General features: G+C 46.1%; 1 protein-coding gene across 1 annotated transcript in view; it reads right to left on the bottom strand.

Annotated features, from left to right (window-relative positions):
- LOC115120532 (constitutive coactivator of PPAR-gamma-like protein 2) overlaps nt 1–21,902 on the bottom strand; it is a 119,198-nt gene that overhangs the window by 27,897 nt on the left and 69,399 nt on the right. Inside the window, 3 exon segments of the mRNA XM_065005105.1 lie at nt 2,127–2,241; nt 3,419–3,668; nt 4,432–4,603. Coding sequence (XP_064861177.1) covers nt 2,127–2,241; nt 3,419–3,668; nt 4,432–4,603 — 537 coding nt within the window.

The following is a 21,902-nucleotide window of genomic DNA, read 5'->3' as shown; positions in this document are numbered from 1 at the left end:
TCCAGTGTTAATGCTAAATTGTAATTATTTCACCTCTATGGCCTATTTATTGCCTTACCTCCCTACTCTTCTACATTTGCACACACTGTATATATATTTTTCTATTGTGTTATTGACTGTGTGTTTGTTTATTCCATGTGTAACTCTGTGCTGTGGTTTTTGTTGCACTACTTTGCTTTATCTTGGCCAGGTCGCCGTTGTAAATGAGAACTTGTTCTCAACTAGCCTACCAGGTTAAATAAAGGTGAAATAAAGAATAAGTAAACTCTGTAAAATCTTCGAAATTGTTGCATGTTGCGTTTATATTTTTTGTTCAGTACACGACCACATCCTCTCCTATACCAACTCTATCAGATCTAGAAATATTAGAACAGATAGACATCTTCATGTACAGTACCAGTCAAAGGTTTGGACACACCTACTCATTCAAGTTTTTTTTCTTTATTTGGACTATTTTCTACATTGTAGAATAATAGTGAAGACATCAAAACTATGAAATAACACACATGGAATCATGTAGTAACCAAAAAAAGTGTTAAACAAGACAAAATATATTTAAGATTCTTCAAAGTAGCCACTCTTTGCCTTGACAGCTTTGCACACACTTGGCATTCTCTCAACCAGCTTCATCTGGAATGCTTTTCCAACAGTCTTGAAGAAGTTCCCACATATGCTGAGCACTTGTTGGCTGCTATTCCTTCACTATGCTTCCAACTCATCCCAAACCATCTCAATTGGGTTCAGATCGGGTGATTGTGGAGGCCAGGTCATCTGATGCAGCACTCCATCACTCTCCTTGATCAAATAGGCCGTACACAGCCTGGAGGTGTGTTGTGGGTCATTGTCCTGTGATAGTCCCACTAAACCCAAACCAGATGGGATGGTGTATCGCTGCAGAATGCTGTGGTAGCCATGCTGGTTAAGTGTGCCTTGAATTCTAAATAAATCACTGACAGTGCCACCAGCAAAGCAAAGCAAAGCAACCCCACACCATCGCACCTCCTCCTCCATGCTTCAAGGTGGGAACCACACATTCGGATATCACCCATTCACCTACTCTGCATCTCACAAAAACATGGCGGATGGAACCAAATGGAATCAAAAATTTGGACTTATCAGACCAAAGGACAGATTTCCACTGGTCTAATGTCCATTGGTGTCCTTTAGTAGTGGTTTCTTTGCAGCAATTCAACCATGAAGGCCTGATTCACGCAGTCTCCTCTGAGCAGTTGATGTTGAGATGTGTCTGTTACTTGAACTCTGTGAAGCATTTATTTGGTCTGCAATCTGAGGCTGTTAACTCTAATGACATTATCCTCTGCAGCAGAGGTAACTCTGGGTCTTCCTTTCCTGTGGAGCACCTCATGAGAGCCAGTTTGGAATATGCACAGACTGGAATATGTTCCGGGATTCCTCATGTGACATTAAGGGGTACACCACATCAGTCATTGGTGTTCTCAATAAGTGCGTTGATGACGTCGTCCCCACAGAGACTGTATGTGCATACCCCAACCAGAAGCCATGGATTACAGGCAACATCCGCACTGAGCTAAAGGCTAGAACTGCTGCATTCAAGGAGCGGGACTCTAACCCGGAAGCTTATAAGAAATCCCGCTATGACCTCCGATGAGCCATCAAACAGGCAAAGTGTCAATACAGGACTCGAATCAAACAAAACACCGGCTCAGACGCTCGTCGGATGTGGCAGGGCTTGCAAACCATTAGACTACAAAGGGAAGCACAGCCGAGAGCTGCCCAGTGACACGAGCCTAGCAGACGAGCTAAATTACTTCTATGCTCGCTTCGAGGCAAATAACACTGAAACATGCATGAGAGCACCAGCTGTTCCGGACGACTGTGTGATCACGCTCTCCGCAGCCGATGTGAGCAAGACCTTTAAACAGGTGAACATTGACAAGGCCGCAGGGCCAGACAGATTACCAGGAGGTGTACTGCGAGCATGGGCTGACCAACTACACCGTTGTATTTGGGGCATGTGACAAATAACATGTGATTTGACTTGATTTGCGTGGTGCCAGTCAAGTTGAAACAGGCTTTACATCGTCTGTCACATCACGGTGTCGTCACCATGGAAATGTGATGGTATGGTAATATGGGTGTTGTACCTTCAGTTCCTGTAGCTGGTCTGGTTCGTAGAGCTGGTTAGAGACTGCCTGGGCCAGGAAGGCATCTAACTCATGTCTCTGTAGAATACCACCACCTGGCCACTGCATCATATACCTGTTAACACACACACACCTGTTATCACATACACACCTGTTAACATCACACACACCTGTTAACATCACACACACCTGTTAACATCACACACACACCTGTTAACACACACACACCTGTTATCACACACACACCTGTTATCACACACACACCTGTTATCACACACACACCTGTTATCACACACACACCTGTTATCACACACACACACGTCTAACACGTCTCTGTGGAATCCTACCACCTGGCCACTGAATCATATACCTGTACAGAAAGACACAGCCTCACCTGAGCACGCAGCATATACACGTGGTACACAGACACACACACCTCTCACACCCTTCCAGTCTCACCTGAGCACGCAGCACACACACGTGGTACACAGACACACACACCTCTCACACCCTTCCAGTCTCACCTGAGCACGCAGCACACACACGTGGTACACAGACACACACACCTCTCACACCCTTCCAGTCTCACCTGAGCACGCAGCATACACACGTGGTACACAGACACACACACCTCTCACACCCTTCCAGTCTCACCTGAGAACGCAGCATACACACCTCTCACACCCTTCTAGTCTCACCTGAGCACGCAGACACACACACCTCTCACACCCTTCCAGTCTCACCTGAGCACGCAGCATACACACGTGGTACACAGACACACACACCTCTCACACCCTTCCAGTCTCACCTGAGCACGCAGCACACACACCTCTCACACCCTTCCAGTCTCACCTGAGCACGCAGCACACACACCTCTCACACCCTTCCAGTCTCACCTGAGCACGCAGCACACACACCTCTCACACCCTTCTAGTCTCACCTGAGCACGCAGCACACACACCTCTCACACCCTTCTAGTCTCACCTGAGCACGCAGCACACACACCTCTCACACCCTTCCAGTCTCACCTGAGCACGCAGCACACACACCTCTCACACCCTTCCAGTCTCACCTGAGCACGCAGCACACACACCTCTCACACCCTTCCAGTCTCACCTGAGCACGCAGCACACACACCTCTCACACCCTTCCAGTCTCACCTGAGCACGCAGCACACACACCTCTCACACCCTTCCAGTCTCACCTGAGCACGCAGCACACACACCTCTCACACCCTTCCAGTCTCACCTGAGCACGCAGCACACACACCTCTCACACCCTTCCAGTCTCACCTGAGCACGCAGCACATGAGCAGAAGGTGTTGTGGGACCTGAGCAGGGTTGAGTAAGGCAGGACAGTCAGAGCGCAGACAGGCTAGGAAAGCTCTGGTCCTCCGGGAGCGATCTTCACTGGCTCTACCAAGCCACAGCCTCCGCAGGTTAGGACAGGTCCACTCTCTGAAGCACAGCGCTGGAACCAGCTCCGGGGTCAGGGCCGACTTCGACTTCCCACTGGACCACTCCTTCACTATCACTGGAGGAACTGGAAGACGATGAGAAGAACACATTCTCTTTTACAATAACAACCTAACCAACAAGATAAACAAATGAGCTGTGCAGCAAAGCAGACAGGTGACTGGGCTAGACAAAGCAGACAGGTGACTGGGCTAGACAAAGCAGACAGGTGACTGGGCTAGACAAAGCAGACAGGTGACTGGGCTAGACAAAGCAGACAGGTGACTGGGCTAGACAAAGCAGACAGGTGACTGGGCTAGACAAAGCAGACAGGTGACTGGGCTAGACAAAGCAGACAGGTGACTGGGCTAGACAAAGCAGACAGGTGACTGGGCTAGACAAAGCAGACAGGTGACTGGACTAGACAAAGCAGACAGGTGACTGGACTAGACAAAGCAGACAGGTGACTGGACTAGACAGAGCAGACAGGTGACTGGACTAGACAGAGCAGACAGGTGACTGGACTAGACAAAGCAGACAGGTGACTGGACTAGACAAAGCAGACCAGGCTAGACAAAGCAGACCAGGCTGACTGGACTAGACAAAGCAGACCGGTGACCTGGCTAGACAGAGTAGACAGCTGACTGGACTAGACAGAGCAGACAGCTGACCAGGCTAGACAAAGCAGACAGCTGACCAGGCTAGACAGAGCAGACAGCTGACCAGGCTAGACAAAGCAGACAGCTGACCAGGCTAGACAAAGCAGACAATTAAAAACCTAATGCTTCAATTGGAATTAAAATCATTCATCTTTCACTAGCCCAACTCTTTCCCCTTCCTCCTTCCCTCACCTTCGAGGGGTCCTCTGTTGCGCATGGCGAGTCTCTCGAGGCGTCGGTGTGTTTCGGCTAGGCTGAAGAGGACCCCATAGCTGTACTGTCGGGCTGCTCTGAACAGCAGAGAGGCTGGAGGCAGTTCACTGTTACAATCATCTTCTATACACACCGCCATCTTCATCTCTCCCTGAGAGAGAGAGAAAGAAAGACGCAGTCATGCAGACGAACATCTCCTGACTTGTTAATCTCACTCTTAACAACCAGAAAGTTACAAGATTAAATTAGCAAAAAATATATAGGTAATTAAATTGAACAGCGGAGAAAACGATTAGTCTTTTAACTCACACTGCCAATCTTAATCGTGCTAGCTAGCCAAATGTTAAATTGTTAGCTAGTTTACTGGCTAGCGCCAACTGTTACCTGGTGGTAACCAGAGCAACATGGCCACTGAGGCAGCGCTAGCAGCACCAGCAGAGAAAGACTTCCCCCCTTTTTTTAACATTTCCAGCTGAAATAAAATCAGAGAAGGGAAGAATCCATTTGAAACACAGAATTCTGGAGGGAGAACCCGGAAACCTTCTCTGCCGACTGTTACGAACCTGTTATTTTACAGACCACATTACTGCCTGGCATACAGCTGTAACCAGGCATTGCAGCCATACGAAGAAAGGCCTCTGCCAGGGAAGGCAAATCCACATTTTTGAGGACATGGAAAAAGACCAGGAAAACAGGTTTCTGCCGGTAAACGTGCCGGTAAACGTGCCGGTAAACGTGTACCGGAACGGACACTGTCATGGCCCAGGGCAGTTCTGTGCAGGACTTCCCCTTACCTCAGGCTCTACAACAACAGGAGCTCAGGCCCAGATAAACTCAACAGGACCATCCTCTCCCCTGCCTGCCTACGACCACCAGAGCCAAGACCACACCACCATCAGCCTGTTAGAGGTATGGGTTACTGAGCTGAAGGAGCAGCCCCCAGCTACACCACCTCCAGACTACTGAGAGACAGGCTGGCTCTGTTAGAGGTATGGGTTACTGAGCTGAAGGAGCAGCCCCCCAGCTACACCACCTCCAGACTACTGAGAGACAGGCTGGCTCTGTTAGAGGTATGGGTTACTGAGCTGAAGGAGCAGCCCCCAGCTACACCACCTCCAGACTGCTGAGAGACAGACTGGCTCTGTTAGAGGTATGGGTTACTGAGCTGAAGGAGCAGCCCCCCAGCTACACCACCTCCAGACTGCTGAGAGACAAGCTAGCTCTGTTAGAGGTATGGGTTACTGAGCTGAAGGAGCAGCCCCCCAGCTACACCACCACCAGCCCAGACACTTCTACAGGACCAGATCAACCAGCGCAGGACCCAGTTGAAGAACTCTGTCCAGGAGCTGAGAAAGAGTCTTACCACAGCTCTGGAGGAGGTAAAGGTCACCATGAGGAGAGAGTCTTACCACAGCTCTGGAGGAGGTAAAGGCCACCATGAGGAGAGAGCCTTACCACAGCTCTGGAGGAGGTAAAGGCCACCATGAGGAGAGAGTCTTACCACAGCTCTGGAGGAGGTAAAGGCCACCATGAAGAGAGAGCCTTACCACAGCTCTGGAGGAGGTAAAGACCACCATGAGGAGAGAGCCTTACCACAGCTCTGGAGGAGGTAAAGACCACCATGAGGAGAGTCTTACCACAGCTCTGGAGGAGGTAAAGACCACCATGAGGAGAGTCTTACCACAGCTCTGGAGGAGGTAAAGGCCACCATGAGGAGAGAGTCTTACCACAGCTCTGGAGGAGGTAAAGGCCACCGTGAGGAGAGAGCCTTACCACAGCTCTGGAGGAGGTAAAGGCCACCATGAGGAGAGAGCCTTACCACAGCTCTGGAGGAGGTAAAGGCCACCATGAGGAGAGAGCCTTACCACAGCTCTGGAGGAGGTAAAGACCACCATGAGGAGAGAGCCTTACCACAGCTCTGGAGGAGGTAAAGACCACCATGAGGAGAGAGCCTTACCACAGCTCTGGAGGAGGTAAAGACCACCATGAGGAGAGAGCCTTACCACAGCTCTGGAGGAGGTAAAGGTCACCATGAGGAGAGAACCTTACCACAGCTCTGGAGGAGGTAAAGACCACCATGAGGAGAGAGCCTTACCACAGCTCTGGAGGAGGTAAAGACCACCATGAGGAGAGAGCCTTACCACAGCTCTGGAGGAGGTAAAGACCACCATGAGGAGAGAGTCTTACCACAGCTCTGGAGGAGGTAAAGGTCACCATGAGGAGAGAGTCTTACCACAGCTCTGGAGGAGGTAAAGACCACCATGAGGAGAGAGTCTTACCACAGCTCTGGAGGAGGTAAAGACCACCATGAGGAGAGAGCCTTACCACAGCTCTGGAGGAGGTAAAGGTCACCATGAGGAGAGAGCCTTACCACAGCTCTGGAGGAGGTAAAGACCACCATGAGGAGAGAGCCTTACCACAGCTCTGGAGGAGGTAAAGGTCACCATGAGGAGAGAGCCTTACCACAGCTCTGGAGGAGGTAAAGACCACCATGAGGAGAGAGCCTTACCACAGCTCTGGAGGAGGTAAAGACCACCATGAGGAGAGAGCCTTACCACAGCTCTGGAGGAGGTAAAGACCACCATGAGGAGAGAGCCTTACCACAGCTCTGGAGGAGGTAAAGGTCACCATGAGGAGAGAGCCTTACCACAGCTCTGGAGGAGGTAAAGACCACCATGAGGAGAGAGCCTTACCACAGCTCTGGAGGAGGTAAAGACCACCATGAGGAGAGAACCTTACCACAGCTCTGGAGGAGGTAAAGACCACCATGAGGAGAGAGCCTTACCACAGCTCTGGAGGAGGTAAAGACCACCATGAGGAGAGAGCCTTACCACAGCTCTGGAGGAGGTAAAGACCACCATGAGGAGAGAGCCTTACCACAGCTCTGGAGGAGGTAAAGACCACCATGAGGAGAGAACCTTACCACAGCTCTGGAGGAGGTAAAGACCACCATGAGGAGAGAGTCTTACCACAGCTCTGGAGGAGGTAAAGACCACCGTGAGGAGAGAGCCTTACCACAGCTCTGGAGGAGGTAAAGACCACCGTGAGGAGAGAGCCTTACCACAGCTCTGGAGGAGGTAAAGACCACCTTGAGGAGAGAGCCTTACCACAGCTCTGGAGGAGGTAAAGACCACCATGAGGAGAGAGTCTTACCACAGCTCTGGAGGAGGTAAAGACCACCATGAGGAGAGAGCCTTACCACAGCTCTGGAGGAGGTAAAGACCACCATGAGGAGAGAGCCTTACCACAGCTCTGGAGGAGGTAAAGACCACCATGAGGAGAGAGCTAGTGCAGGTAAAGGAGATGGTAAAGACCACCATGAGGAGAGAGCCTTACCACAGCTCTGGAGGAGGTAAAGACCACCATGATGAGAGAGCTAGTGCAGGTAAAGGAGATGGTAAAGACCACCATGAGGAGAGAGCTAGTGCAGGTAAAGGAGATGGTAAAGACCACCATGAGGAGAGAGCTAGTGCAGGTAAAGGAGATGGTAAAGACCACCATGAGGAGAGAGCCTTACCACAGCTCTGGAGGAGGTAAAGACCACCATGAGGAGAGAGCTAGTGCAGGTAAAGGAGATGGTAAAGACCACCATGAGGAGAGAGCCTTACCACAGCTCTGGAGGAGGTAAAGACCACCATGAGGAGAGAGCTAGTGCAGGTAAAGGAGATGGTAAAGACCACCATGAGGAGAGAGCCTTACCACAGCTCTGGAGGAGGTAAAGACCACCATGAGGAGAGAGCTAGTGCAGGTAAAGGAGATGGTAAAGACCACCATGAGGAGAGAGCTAGTGCAGGTAAAGGAGATGGTAAAGACCACCATGAGGAGAGAGCCTTACCACAGCTCTGGAGGAGGTAAAGACCACCATGAGGAGAGAACCTTACCACAGCTCTGGAGGAGGTAAAGACCACCATGAGGAGAGAGTCTTACCACAGCTCTGGAGGAGGTAAAGACCACCATGAGGAGAGAGCTAGTGCAGGTAAAGGAGATGGTAAAGACCACCATGAGGAGAGAGCTAGTGCAGGTAAAGGAGATGGTAAAGACCACCATGAGGAGAGAGCTAGTGCAGGTAAAGGAGATGGTAAAGACCACCATGAGGAGAGAGCTAGTGCAGGTAAAGGAGATGGTAAAGACCACCATGAGGAGAGAGCTAGTGCAGGTAAAGGAGATGGTAAAGACCACCATGAGGAGAGAGCTAGTGCAGGTAAAGGAGATGGTAAATGAGTTGTCCGTCATAAGAAGCTGTGTTTGAATACTCATACTAACCTCACTATTTGTGATGTAAATTGAGTAAGTGGAATGCTTATTGGTCATAGTATGGACATAGTATCCACAAGGTTCCCGGATGTCGTACTACAAATACGAAGTATACAAGCAGTGGACACTATTTCCGTGATTTAGGGCCCATAATGCAACTATTTCTAAACTGGACGTGGCTTCAGAACATTTTCAGATTTGAAGAAAATTGAGGAAAATATGCAGCCGAAGTCCGACGAGAGCGGATACAAATTCATTGCTTTAACTAATTATCACAAATGTTAACACAGTGTTGAGCAACGTAATAAAGTAATTACCTTTCAAGTAAGTTAAGTTAAACATTATATTGGCTGACAATTTGTTAGCTACGCTGTCCTTATGAACCACATAGCATATCATTACAGCAGTATGTACTGGTATGTTAGCTACGCTGTCCTTATGAACCACATAGCATATCATTACAGCAGTATGTACTGGTATGTTAGTTAGCTACGCTGTCCTTATGAACCACATAGCATATCATTACAGCAGTATGTACTGGTATGTTAGTTAGCTGTCCTTATGAACCACATAGCATATCATTACAGCAGTATGTACTGGTATGTTAGCTACGCTGTCCTTATGAACCACATAGCATATCATTACAGCAGTATGTACTGGTATGTTAGTTAGCTACGCTGTCCTTATGAACCACATAGCATATCATTACAGCAGTATGTACTGGTATGTTAGTTAGCTACACTGTCCTTATGAACCACATAGCATATCATTACAGCAGTATGTACTGGTATGTTAGCTACGCTGTCCTTATGAACCACATAGCATATCATTACAGCAGTATGTACTGGTATGTTAGTTAGCTACGCTGTCCTTATGAACCACATAGCATATCATTACAGCAGTATGTACTGGTATGTTAGCTACGCTGTCCTTATGAACCACATAGCATATCATTACAGCAGTATGTACTGGTATGTTAGTTAGCTACGCTGTCCTTATGAACCACATAGCATATCATTACAGCAGTATGTACTGGTATGTTAGTTAGCTGTCCTTATGAACCACATAGCATATCATTACAGCAGTATGTACTGGTATGTTAGTTAGCTACACTGTCCTTATGAACCACATAGCATATCATTACAGCAGTATGTACTGGTATGTTAGTTAGCTGTCCTTATGAACCACATAGCATATCATTACAGCAGTATGTACTGGTATGTTAGTTAGCTACGCTGTCCTTATGAACCACATAGCATATCATTACAGCAGTATGTACTGGTATGTTAGCTACGCTGTCCTTATGAACCACATAGCATATCATTACAGCAGTATGTACTGGTATGTTAGTTAGCTACGCTGTCCTTATGAACCACATAGCATATCATTACAGCAGTATGTACTGGTATGTTAGTTAGCTGTCCTTATGAACCACATAGCATATCATTACAGCAGTATGTACTGGTATGTTAGTTAGCTACACTGTCCTTATGAACCACATAGCATATCATTACAGCAGTATGTACTGGTATGTTAGTTAGCTGTCCTTATGAACCACATAGCATATCATTACAGCAGTATGTACTGGTATGTTAGTTAGCTGTCCTTATGAACCACATAGCATATCATTACAGCAGTATGTACTGGTATGTTAGTTAGCTGTCCTTATGAACCACATAGCATATCATTACAGCAGTATGTACTGGTATGTTAGTTAGCTACACTGTCCTTATGAACCACATAGCATATCATTACAGCAGTATGTACTGGTATGTTAGTTAGCTACGCTGTCCTTATGAACCACATAGCATATCATTACAGCAGTATGTACTGGTATGTTAGTTAGCTGTCCTTATGAACCACATAGCATATCATTACAGCAGTATGTACTGGTATGTTAGCTACGCTGTCCTTATGAACCACATAGCATATCATTACAGCAGTATGTACTGGTATGTTAGTTAGCTACGCTGTCCTTATGAACCACATAGCATATCATTACAGCAGTATGTACTGGTATGTTAGTTAGCTACACTGTCCTTATGAACCACATAGCATATCATTACAGCAGTATGTACTGGTATGTTAGTTAGCTGTCCTTATGAACCACATAGCATATCATTACAGCAGTATGTACTGGTATGTTAGTTAGCTGTCCTTATGAACCACATAGCATATCATTACAGCAGTATGTACTGGTATGTTAGTTAGCTGTCCTTATGAACCACATAGCATATCATTACAGCAGTATGTACTGGTATGTTAGTTAGCTACACTGTCCTTATGAACCACATAGCATATCATTACAGCAGTATGTACTGGTATGTTAGTTAGCTACGCTGTCCTTATGAACCACATAGCATATCATTACAGCAGTATGTACTGGTATGTTAGTTAGCTGTCCTTATGAACCACATAGCATATCATTACAGCAGTATGTACTGGTATGTTAGTTAGCTGTCCTTATGAACCACATAGCATATCATTACAGCAGTATGTACTGGTATGTTAGTTAGCTGTCCTTATGAACCATAGTTAGTTAGCTGTCCTTATGAACCACATAGCATATCATTACAGCAGTATGTACTGGTATGTTAGTTAGCTGTCCTTATGAACCACATAGCATATCATTACAGCAGTATGTACTGGTATGTTAGTTAGCTACACTGTCCTTATGAACCACATAGCATATCATTACAGCAGTATGTACTGGTATGTTAGTTAGCTACGCTGTCCTTATGAACCACATAGCATATCATTACAGCAGTATGTACTGGTATGTTAGTTAGCTGTCCTTATGAACCACATAGCATATCATTACAGCAGTATGTACTGGTATGTTAGCTACGCTGTCCTTATGAACCACATAGCATATCATTACAGCAGTATGTACTGGTATGTTAGTTAGCTACACTGTCCTTATGAACCACATAGCATATCATTACAGCAGTATGTACTGGTATGTTAGTTAGCTACGCTGTCCTTATGAACCTCATAGCATATCATTACAGCAGTATGTACTGGTATGTTAGTTAGCTACGCTGTCCTTATGAACCACATAGCATATCATTACAGCAGTATGTACTGGTATGTTAGTTAGCTACGCTGTCCTTATGAACCACATAGCATATCATTACAGCAGTATGTACTGGTATGTTAGTTAGCTACACTGTCCTTATGAACCACATAGCATATCATTACAGCAGTATGTACTGGTATGTTAGTTAGCTGTCCTTATGAACCACATAGCATATCATTACAGCAGTATGTACCGGTATGTTAGTTAGCTACACTGTCCTTATGAACCACATAGCATATCATTACAGCAGTATGTACTGGTATGTTAGTTAGCTACGCTGTCCTTATGAACCACATAGCATATCATTACAGCAGTATGTACTGGTATGTTAGTTAGCTGTCCTTATGAACCACATAGCATATCATTACAGCAGTATGTACTGGTATGTTAGTTAGCTGTCCTTATGAACCACATAGCATATCATTACAGCAGTATGTACTGGTATGTTAGTTAGCTGTCCTTATGAACCACATAGCATATCATTACAGCAGTATGTACTGGTATGTTAGTTAGCTGTCCTTATGAACCACATAGCATATCATTACAGCAGTATGTACTGGTATGTTAGTTAGCTGTCCTTATGAACCACATAGCATATCATTACAGCAGTATGTACCGGTATGTTAGTTAGCTACGCTGTCCTTATGAACCACATAGCATATCATTACAGCAGTATGTACTGGTATGTTAGTTAGCTACACTGTCCTTATGAACCACATAGCATATCATTACAGCAGTATGTACTGGTATGTTAGTTAGCTACACTGTCCTTATGAACCACATAGCATATCATTACAGCAGTATGTACTGGTATGTTAGTTAGCTGTCCTTATGAACCACATAGCATATCATTACAGCAGTATGTACTGGTATGTTAGTTAGCTGTCCTTATGAACCACATAGCATATCATTACAGCAGTATGTACTGGTATGTTAGTTAGCTGTCCTTATGAACCACATAGCATATCATTACAGCAGTATGTACTGGTATGTTAGTTAGCTGTCCTTATGAACCACATAGCATATCATTACAGCAGTATGTACTGGTATGTTAGTTAGCTGTCCTTATGAACCACATAGCATATCATTACAGCAGTATGTACTGGTATGTTAGTTAGCTGTCCTTATGAACCACATAGCATATCATTACAGCAGTATGTACTGGTATGTTAGTTAGCTACACTGTCCTTATGAACCACATAGCATATCATTACAGCAGTATGTACTGGTATGTTAGTTAGCTACACTGTCCTTATGAACCACATAGCATATCATTACAGCAGTATGTACTGGTATGTTAGTTAGCTGTCCTTATGAACCACATAGCATATCATTACAGCAGTATGTACTGGTATGTTAGTTAGCTACACTGTCCTTATGAACCACATAGCATATCATTACAGCAGTATGTACTGGTATGTTAGTTAGCTACACTGTCCTTATGAACCACATAGCATATCATTACAGCAGTATGTACTGGTATGTTAGTTAGCTGTCCTTATGAACCACATAGCATATCATTACAGCAGTATGTACTGGTATGTTAGTTAGCTGTCCTTATGAACCACATAGCATATCATTACATATCATTACATATCATCTAGATGGCACTAGGGAGAGGAGCCACCTCCAGATGGCACTAGGGAGAGGAGCCACCTCCAGATGGCACTAGGGAGAGGAGCCACCTCCAGATGACACTAGGGAGAGGAGCCACCTCTAGATGACACTAGAGGAGCCACCTCCAGATGGCACTAGGGAGAGCAGCCACCTCCAGATGGCACTAGGGAGAGCAGCCACCTCCAGATGACACTAGGGAGAGGAGCCACCTCCAGATGGCACTAGGGAGAGGAGCCACCTCCAGATGGCACTAGGGAGAGGAGCCACCTCCAGATGACACTAGGGAGAGGAGCCACCTCCAGATGACACTAGAGGAGCCACCTCCAGATGGCACTAGGGAGAGGAGCCACCTCCAGATGGCACTAGGGAGAGGAGCCACCTCCAGATGGCACTAGGGAGAGGAGCCACCTCCAGATGGCACTAGGGAGAGGAGCCACCTCCAGATGACACTAGGGAGAGGAGCCACCTCCAGATGGCACTAGGGAGAGGAGCCACCTCCAGATGGCACTAGGGAGAGGAGCCACCTCCAGATGACACTAGGGAGAGGAGCCACCTCCAGATGACACTAGAGGAGCCACCTCCAGATGGCACTAGGGAGAGGAGCCACCTCCAGATGACACTAGGGAGAGGATCCACCTCCAGATGGCACTAGGGAGAGGAGCCACCTCCAGATGACACTAGGGAGAGGGGCCACCTCCAGATGGCACTAGGTAGAGGAGCCACCTCCAGATGGCACTAGAGGAGCCACCTCCAGATGACACTAGGGAGAGGAGCCACCTCCAGATGGCACTAGGGAGAGGAGCCACCTCTAGATGACACTAGAGGAGCCACCTCCAGATGGCACTAGGGAGAGGAGCCACCTCTAGATGACACTAGGTAGAGGAGCCACCTCTAGATGACACTAGAGGAGCCACCTCCAGATGACACTAGGTAGAGGAGCCACCTCCAGATGGCACTAGGGAGAGGAGCCACCTCCAGATGGCACTAGGGAGAGGAGCCACCTCCAGATGGCACTAGGGAGAGGAGCCACCTCTAGATGACACTAGGTAGAGGAGCCACCTCCAGATGGCACTAGGGAGAGGAGCCACCTCCAGATGGCCCTAGGGAGAGCAGCCACCTCCAGATGACACCCATCAGACTCCCTCATCTCCCCATAACAGCAGTTACCCTCTCCTCTAGGTCCCTGCGTAGTTCAGATAGATTATCTTGCAGCCCCACCCCACCGTTCCCCACAGACCAGGTACTCTCCTGGACTGTATACTGCTGACAGAAAACCTGAATCTGGGCTTTCCCTAGATCCCACCGATTTAGAGACTCAAACTCCCCTTTCAGCTGCTCCCACATCTCCCAAAAGCCCTGGGAGCAGTCCTCCTGTTTTATAAGTATAAGTAGCGTATATGCAGCCAAGACAAAGGTAAACGTGGTCAGAGCCTGAAAAAAAACTGTATACAATACAATCGAGGTGAGGGTGTTGGAAACGCTTCTGGCAATTAATCTGCTTCTGTTCTGTGGGTGGCACTGTGGGCTCTTTTTAAAGGATGGGGCCCGATCTCTCAGAGTCCCTGGGATCCAGGTGGACAGCCAGTCACTGGGACGACCTGGGATCCAGGTGGACAGGGGTGGTCTGCCAGTCACTGGGATGACAACCCAAATTGGGATGGGGGGAGCATTTAGCGGGTGGAATAGTAGAGAACAATTGGAGCTTTACTCAGTACCGCTATATGGACACTCAATCAGTATGGTACCTTCTAATGGTACCACTATATGGACACTCAATCAGTATGCTACCTTCTAATGGTACCGCTATATGGACACTCAATCAGTATGCTACCTTCTAATGGTACCGCTATATGGACACTCAATCAGTATGGTACCTTCTAATGGTTTACAAACATATAATATGAGCAACAGAATTGAAAACTGTATCACATTATGGTAAATGGTGAAAAAATATAGCCAGTTAAAATTGTAATGGCTTAGCAGATATTAAGACGGTCAGTATTTACCCGGCTAAAAGAGAAGGAAAATAATATCTATTATTGCCAGGGAACTCATTCAATTATTTAAAAAATAATTGTTTGGGAAAAGGACTGGGGGGTAAAATATGAGCAAAGAAACTCAAAAGGGGTGATGACATTAACATCTTTGATCCGAATGTGCAAATTGTTCAGACAGAGCTGTGCATTCGGGAAGTATTCAGACCCCTTCACTTTTTTCACATTTTCTTACAGTATTAATATAACATTTATGAAATCATGTTTTCACCCCTCAATCTACACACCAGATAATGACAGAGAAAACAGGTCAAACAAAAGTGTCTAAATGTAAATAAAACACAAAATATAAATACCTGAAGACGGAAGTTTACATACACTTAGGTGGAATCATTCAAATTAGTTTTTCATTCGCTTAGTGGGACTATCATTTGTTTTTCAACAGGACAATGACCCAAAACACACCTCCAGGCTGTGTAAGGGCTATTTGACCAAGATGGAGAGTGATGGAGTGCTGCATCAGATGACCTGGCCTCCACAATCACCTGACCTCAACCCAATTGAGATGGTTAGGGATGAGTTGGACAGCAGAGTGAATTGAAAAGCAGCATATTTAGGAACTCCTTCAAGACTGTTGGAAAAGCATTCCAGGTGAAGCTGGTTGAGAGAATGTCAAGAGTGTGCAAAGCTGTCATCAAGGCAAAGGATGGCTATTTGAAGAATCTCAAATCTATTTTTATTTGTCAAACACTTTTTTTGTTATTTACATGATTTGATGTGTGGTATTTCATAGTTGATGCTTTCACTATTACTCTACAATGTAAAACAACTGTAATGAAGAGAAACCCCTGAATGAGAAGGTGTGTCCAAACCTTGACTGGTACTGTAGGAATTCAGACCCTTTGCTATGAGACTTGAAATTGAGCTCAGGTGCATCCTGTTTCCACTGATCATCCTTGAGATGTTTCTACAACTTGATTGGAGTCCACCTGTGGTAAATTCAATTGATTGGACATGATTTGGAAAGGCACACACCTGTCTACATAAGGTCCCACAGTTGACAGTGTATGTCAGAGCAACAACCAAGCCATGAGGTCAAAATAATTGTCTGTAGAGCTCAGAGACAGGATTATGTCGAGGCACAGATCTGGGGAAGGGGACCAAAAAATGTTTGCAGCATTGAAGGTCAAGAACACAGTGGCCTCTATCATTCTTAAATGGAAGAAGTTTGGAACCACCAAGACTCTTCCTAGAGCTGGCCGCCTGGCAATCGGGGGAGAAGGACCTTGGTCAGGGAGGTGACCAAGAACCCGATGGTCACTCTGACAAAGCTCCAGAGTTCCTCTGTGGAGATGGGAGAATCTTCCAGAAGGACAACCATCTCTGCAGCACTCCACCAATCAGGCCTTTATGGTAGAGTGGCCAGCAGGAAGCCAGTCCTCAGTAAAAGGCACATGACAGTCCACTTGATGTTTGCCAAAAGGCACCTAAAGGACTCTCAGACCATAAGAAACAAGATTCTCTGGTCTGATGAAACCAAGATTGAAACCAAGATCTTTGGCCTGAATGCCAAGCGTCACGTCTGGAGGAAACCTGCCACCATTCATAAGGTGAAGCATGGTGGAGGCAGCATCATGCTGCGGGGATGTTTTACAGCAGCAGGGACTGGGAGACTAGTCAGGATCCAGGGAAAGATGAACTGAGCAAAGTACAGAGAGATCCTTGATGAAAGCACTTAGGACCTCAGACTGGGGGCGACGGTTCTCATTCTAACAGGACAATGACCTTAAACACACAGCCAAGACAATGAAGGAGTGGCTTCGGGACAAGTCTCTGAATGCCCTTGAATGGCCCAGCCAGAGCCTGGAGTTCAAACTGTCACGAACCGGCTCAAAGCCCGTAACAAAGGGAGACAGCGTGGAGATAAGGAGTAGCAAAATATGTATTTATTAACTAAAGCAACTAAGGAAAATATACAATGGTGTGTGTAATCAGTAATTGGTAGTGTAAGTGAGTGTTTTGCATGCATGAATGTGATAATGCAGGGTGTTGAAAGGTGCCAAAGCAAACAAACAAAAGGAAGAACCACAACACAATCTACAAAGGTGTCTGCATGGAGAGAGTCTCTTCCATGAATGTGGAAGAGGTCTATTTATCCTGGGAGACACCGGGCCCAGGTGTGTCCCATGTAGCTGACGACCCTCCCAACTCCGCCCACCGGCATCCTAATAAGGAAACAAGAACAAAGAGAGAATACGGCAGACAGAGTGGGAGGGTCGTCACAAAACCGACTGATCGTCTCTGGAGAGACCTGAAAATAGCTGTGTAGCGATGCTCCCCATCTAACCTGACAGACCTTGAGAGGATCTGCAGAGAAGAATGGGAGAAATTCCCAAATACAGGTGTGCCAAGCTTGTACTGTCATACCCAAGAAGACTCAAGGCTGTAATCGCTGCCAAAGGTGCTTCAACAAAATGCTGGGTAAAGGGTCTGAATACTTATGTAAATATGATATTTCAGTTTATTTAATATACATTTGCAAAAATGTAAAAAAAAAACGTTTCTGATTTGTCATTATGGGGTATTGTGTTGAGGGAAAAAAAAGTTGAGGGGTCTGAATACTTTCAGCATGCACTGTATCTACACGTACGGTCACAAGACACAGTCCTCCTTATTGTCCCTAGAATTTATAAACTGGAGGCAGGGCTGTCTCCTACAAAGATACATTTTTATGAAATGGTCTGCCTATCCATGTGAGAGACTCAGTCTCCTGCTGTCTCGGCCTGGCCGGCTCCCCTCTCTCCACTGGAATTCTCTGCCTCTGACCCTATCATGAGGGCTGAGTCATTGGCTTACGAGTGCTCTTCCATGCCGTCCCTAGGAGGGGAGCATCACATCTTGCCAGGCTTTTCCCCCCGCTATTCTCTACTTGAATGGGTTGAGTCAGGGATGTGATCTTCCTGTCCGGTCTTGCTCCCCTCTGGCTCGAGCAGTGGAGATCATTGTGGGCTATACTTGGCCTTGTCTCAGGGTAGTAAGTTGGTGGTCTGTGCTTTGGCAAAGTGGGTGGGTTTATATCCTGCCAGATTGGCCCTGTCCGGGGGTAACTTTGGACAAGGCCACAGCATCCCGAACCCCTGTCTCAGTCTCCAGTATCTATGCTGCTATAGTCTATGTGCCAGGGGGTCAGTCTGTTCTATCTGTTGTCCTGTGTGATCCTCATTCTCCCTCAGTCCTCTGTGTTACCTTGGTCAGTATGTGGTATATCTGTGGATACATCAGTCCTCTGTGTTACCTTGGTCAGTATGTGGTATATCTGTGGATACATCAGTCCTCTGTGTCTGTTACCTTGGTCAGTATGTGGTATATCTGTGGATACATCAGTCCTCTGTGTTACCTTGGTCAGTATGTGGTATATCTGTGGATACATCAGTCCTCTGTGTTACCTTGGTCAGTATGTGGTATATCTGTGGATACATCAGTCCTCTGTGTCTGTTACCTTGGTCAGTATGTGGTATATCTGTGGATACATCAGTCCTCTGTGTCTGTTACCTTGGTCAGTATGTGGTATATCTGTGGATACATCAGTCCTCTGTGTCTGTTACCTTGGTCAGTATGTGGTATATCTGTGGATACATCAGTCCTCTGTGTCTGTTACCTTGGTCAGTATGTGGTATATCTGTGGATACATCAGTCCTCTGTGTCTGTTACCTTGGTCAGTATGTGGTATATCTGTGGATACATCAGTCCTCTGTGTCTGTTACCTTGGTCAGTATGTGGTATATCTGTGGATACATCAGTCCTCTGTTACCTTGGTCAGTATGTGGTATATCTGTGGATACATCAGTCCTCTGTGTTACCTTGGTCAGTATGTGGTATATCTGTGGATACATCAGTCCTCTGTTACCTTGGTCAGTATGTGGTATATCTGTGGATACATCAGTCCTGTGTTACCTTGGTCAGTATGTGGTATATCTGTGGATACATCAGTCCTCTGTTACCTTGGTCAGTATGTGGTATATCTGTGGATACATCAGTCCTCTGTGTCTGTTACCTTGGTCAGTTTGTGGTATATCTGTGGATACATCAGTCCTGTGTTACCTTGGTCAGTATGTGGTATATCTGTGGATACATCAGTCCTCTGTGTTACCTTGGTCAGTATGTGGTATATCTGTGGATACATCAGTCCTCTGTTACCTTGGTCAGTATGTGGTATATCTGTGGATACATCAGTCCTGTGTGTCTGTTACCTTGGTCAGTATGTGGTATATCTGTGGATACATCAGTCCTCTGTGTCTGTTACCTTGGTCAGTTTGTGGTATATCTGTGGATACATCAGTCCTGTGTTACCTTGGTCAGTATGTGGTATATCTGTGGATACATCAGTCCTCTGTGTCTGTTGCCTTGGTCAGTATGTGGTATATCTGTGGATACATCAGTCCTCTGTGTCTGTTACCTTGGTCAGTATGTGGTATATCTGTGGATACATCAGTCCTCTGTGTCTGTTACCTTGGTCAGTATGTGGTATATCTGTGGATACATCAGTCCTGTGTGTCTGTTACCTTGGTCAGTATGTGGTATATCTCTGGATACATCAGTCCACTGTGTCTGTTACCTTGGTCAGTATGTGGTATATCTGTGGATACATCAGTCCTGTGTTACCTTGGTCAGTATGTGGTATATCTGTGGATACATCAGTCCTCTGTTACCTTGGTCAGTATGTGGTATATCTGTGGATACATCCGTCCTCTGTTACCTTGGTCAGTATGTGGTATATCTGTGGATACATCAGTCCTCTGTGTCTGTTACCTTGGTCAGTATGTGGTATATCTGTGGATACATCAGTCCTCTGTGTCTGTTACCTTGGTCAGTATGTGGTATATCTGTGGATACATCAGTCCTCTGTGTCTGTTACCTTGGTCAGTATGTGGTATATCTGTGGATACATCAGTCCTCTGTGTCTGTTACCTTGGTCAGTATGTGGTATATCTGTGGATACATCAGTCCTCTGTGTCTGTTACCTTGGTCAGTATGTGGTATATCTGTGGATACATCAGTCCTCTGTGTCTGTTACCTTGGTCAGTATGTGGTATATCTGTGGATACATCAGTCCTCTGTTACCTTGGTCAGTATGTGGTATATCTGTGGATACATCAGTCCTCTGTGTTACCTTGGTCAGTATGTGGTATATCTGTGGATACATCAGTCCTCTGTTACCTTGGTCAGTATGTGGTATATCTGTGGATACATCAGTCCTGTGTGTCTGTTACCTTGGTCAGTATGTGGTATATCTGTGGATACATCAGTCCTCTGTTACCTTGGTCAGTATGTGGTATATCTGTGGATACATCAGTCCTCTGTTACCTTGGTCAGTATGTGGTATATCTGTGGATACATCAGTCCTCTGTGTCTGTTACCTTGGTCAGTTTGTGGTATATCTGTGGATACATCAGTCCTGTGTTACCTTGGTCAGTATGTGGTATATCTGTGGATACATCAGTCCTCTGTGTCTGTTGCCTTGGTCAGTATGTGGTATATCTGTGGATACATCAGTCCTCTGTGTCTGTTACCTTGGTCAGTATGTGGTATATCTGTGGATACATCAGTCCTCTGTGTCTGTTACCTTGGTCAGTATGTGGTATATCTGTGGATACATCAGTCCTGTGTGTCTGTTACCTTGGTCAGTATGTGGTATATCTCTGGATACATCAGTCCACTGTGTCTGTTACCTTGGTCAGTATGTGGTATATCTGTGGATACATCAGTCCTGTGTTACCTTGGTCAGTATGTGGTATATCTGTGGATACATCAGTCCTCTGTTACCTTGGTCAGTATGTGGTATATCTGTGGATACATCAGTCCTCTGTGTTACCTTGGTCAGTATGTGGTATATCTGTGGATACATCAGTCCTCTGTTACCTTGGTCAGTATGTGGTATATCTGTGGATACATCAGTCCTCTGTGTCTGTTACCTTGGTCAGTTTGTGGTATATCTGTGGATACATCAGTCCTGTGTTACCTTGGTCAGTATGTGGTATATCTGTGGATACATCAGTCCTCTGTGTCTGTTGCCTTGGTCAGTATGTGGTATATCTGTGGATACATCAGTCCTCTGTGTCTGTTACCTTGGTCAGTATGTGGTATATCTGTGGATACATCAGTCCTCTGTGTCTGTTACCTTGGTCAGTATGTGGTATATCTGTGGATACATCAGTCCTGTGTGTCTGTTACCTTGGTCAGTATGTGGTATATCTCTGGATACATCAGTCCACTGTGTCTGTTACCTTGGTCAGTATGTGGTATATCTGTGGATACATCAGTCCTCTGTTACCTTGGTCAGTATGTGGTATATCTGTGGATACATCCGTCCTCTGTTACCTTGGTCAGTATGTGGTATATCTGTGGATACATCAGTCCTCTGTTACCTTGGTCAGTATGTGGTATATCTGTGGATACATCAGTCCTCTGTGTCTGTTACCTTGGTCAGTATGTGGTATATCTGTGGA

This window comes from Oncorhynchus nerka, linkage group LG20 (genome assembly GCF_034236695.1).
Source record: "Oncorhynchus nerka isolate Pitt River linkage group LG20, Oner_Uvic_2.0, whole genome shotgun sequence".
Lineage (NCBI taxonomy): Eukaryota > Metazoa > Chordata > Actinopteri > Salmoniformes > Salmonidae > Oncorhynchus > Oncorhynchus nerka.
This window is presented reverse-complemented; position numbering and strand designations above follow the sequence as displayed.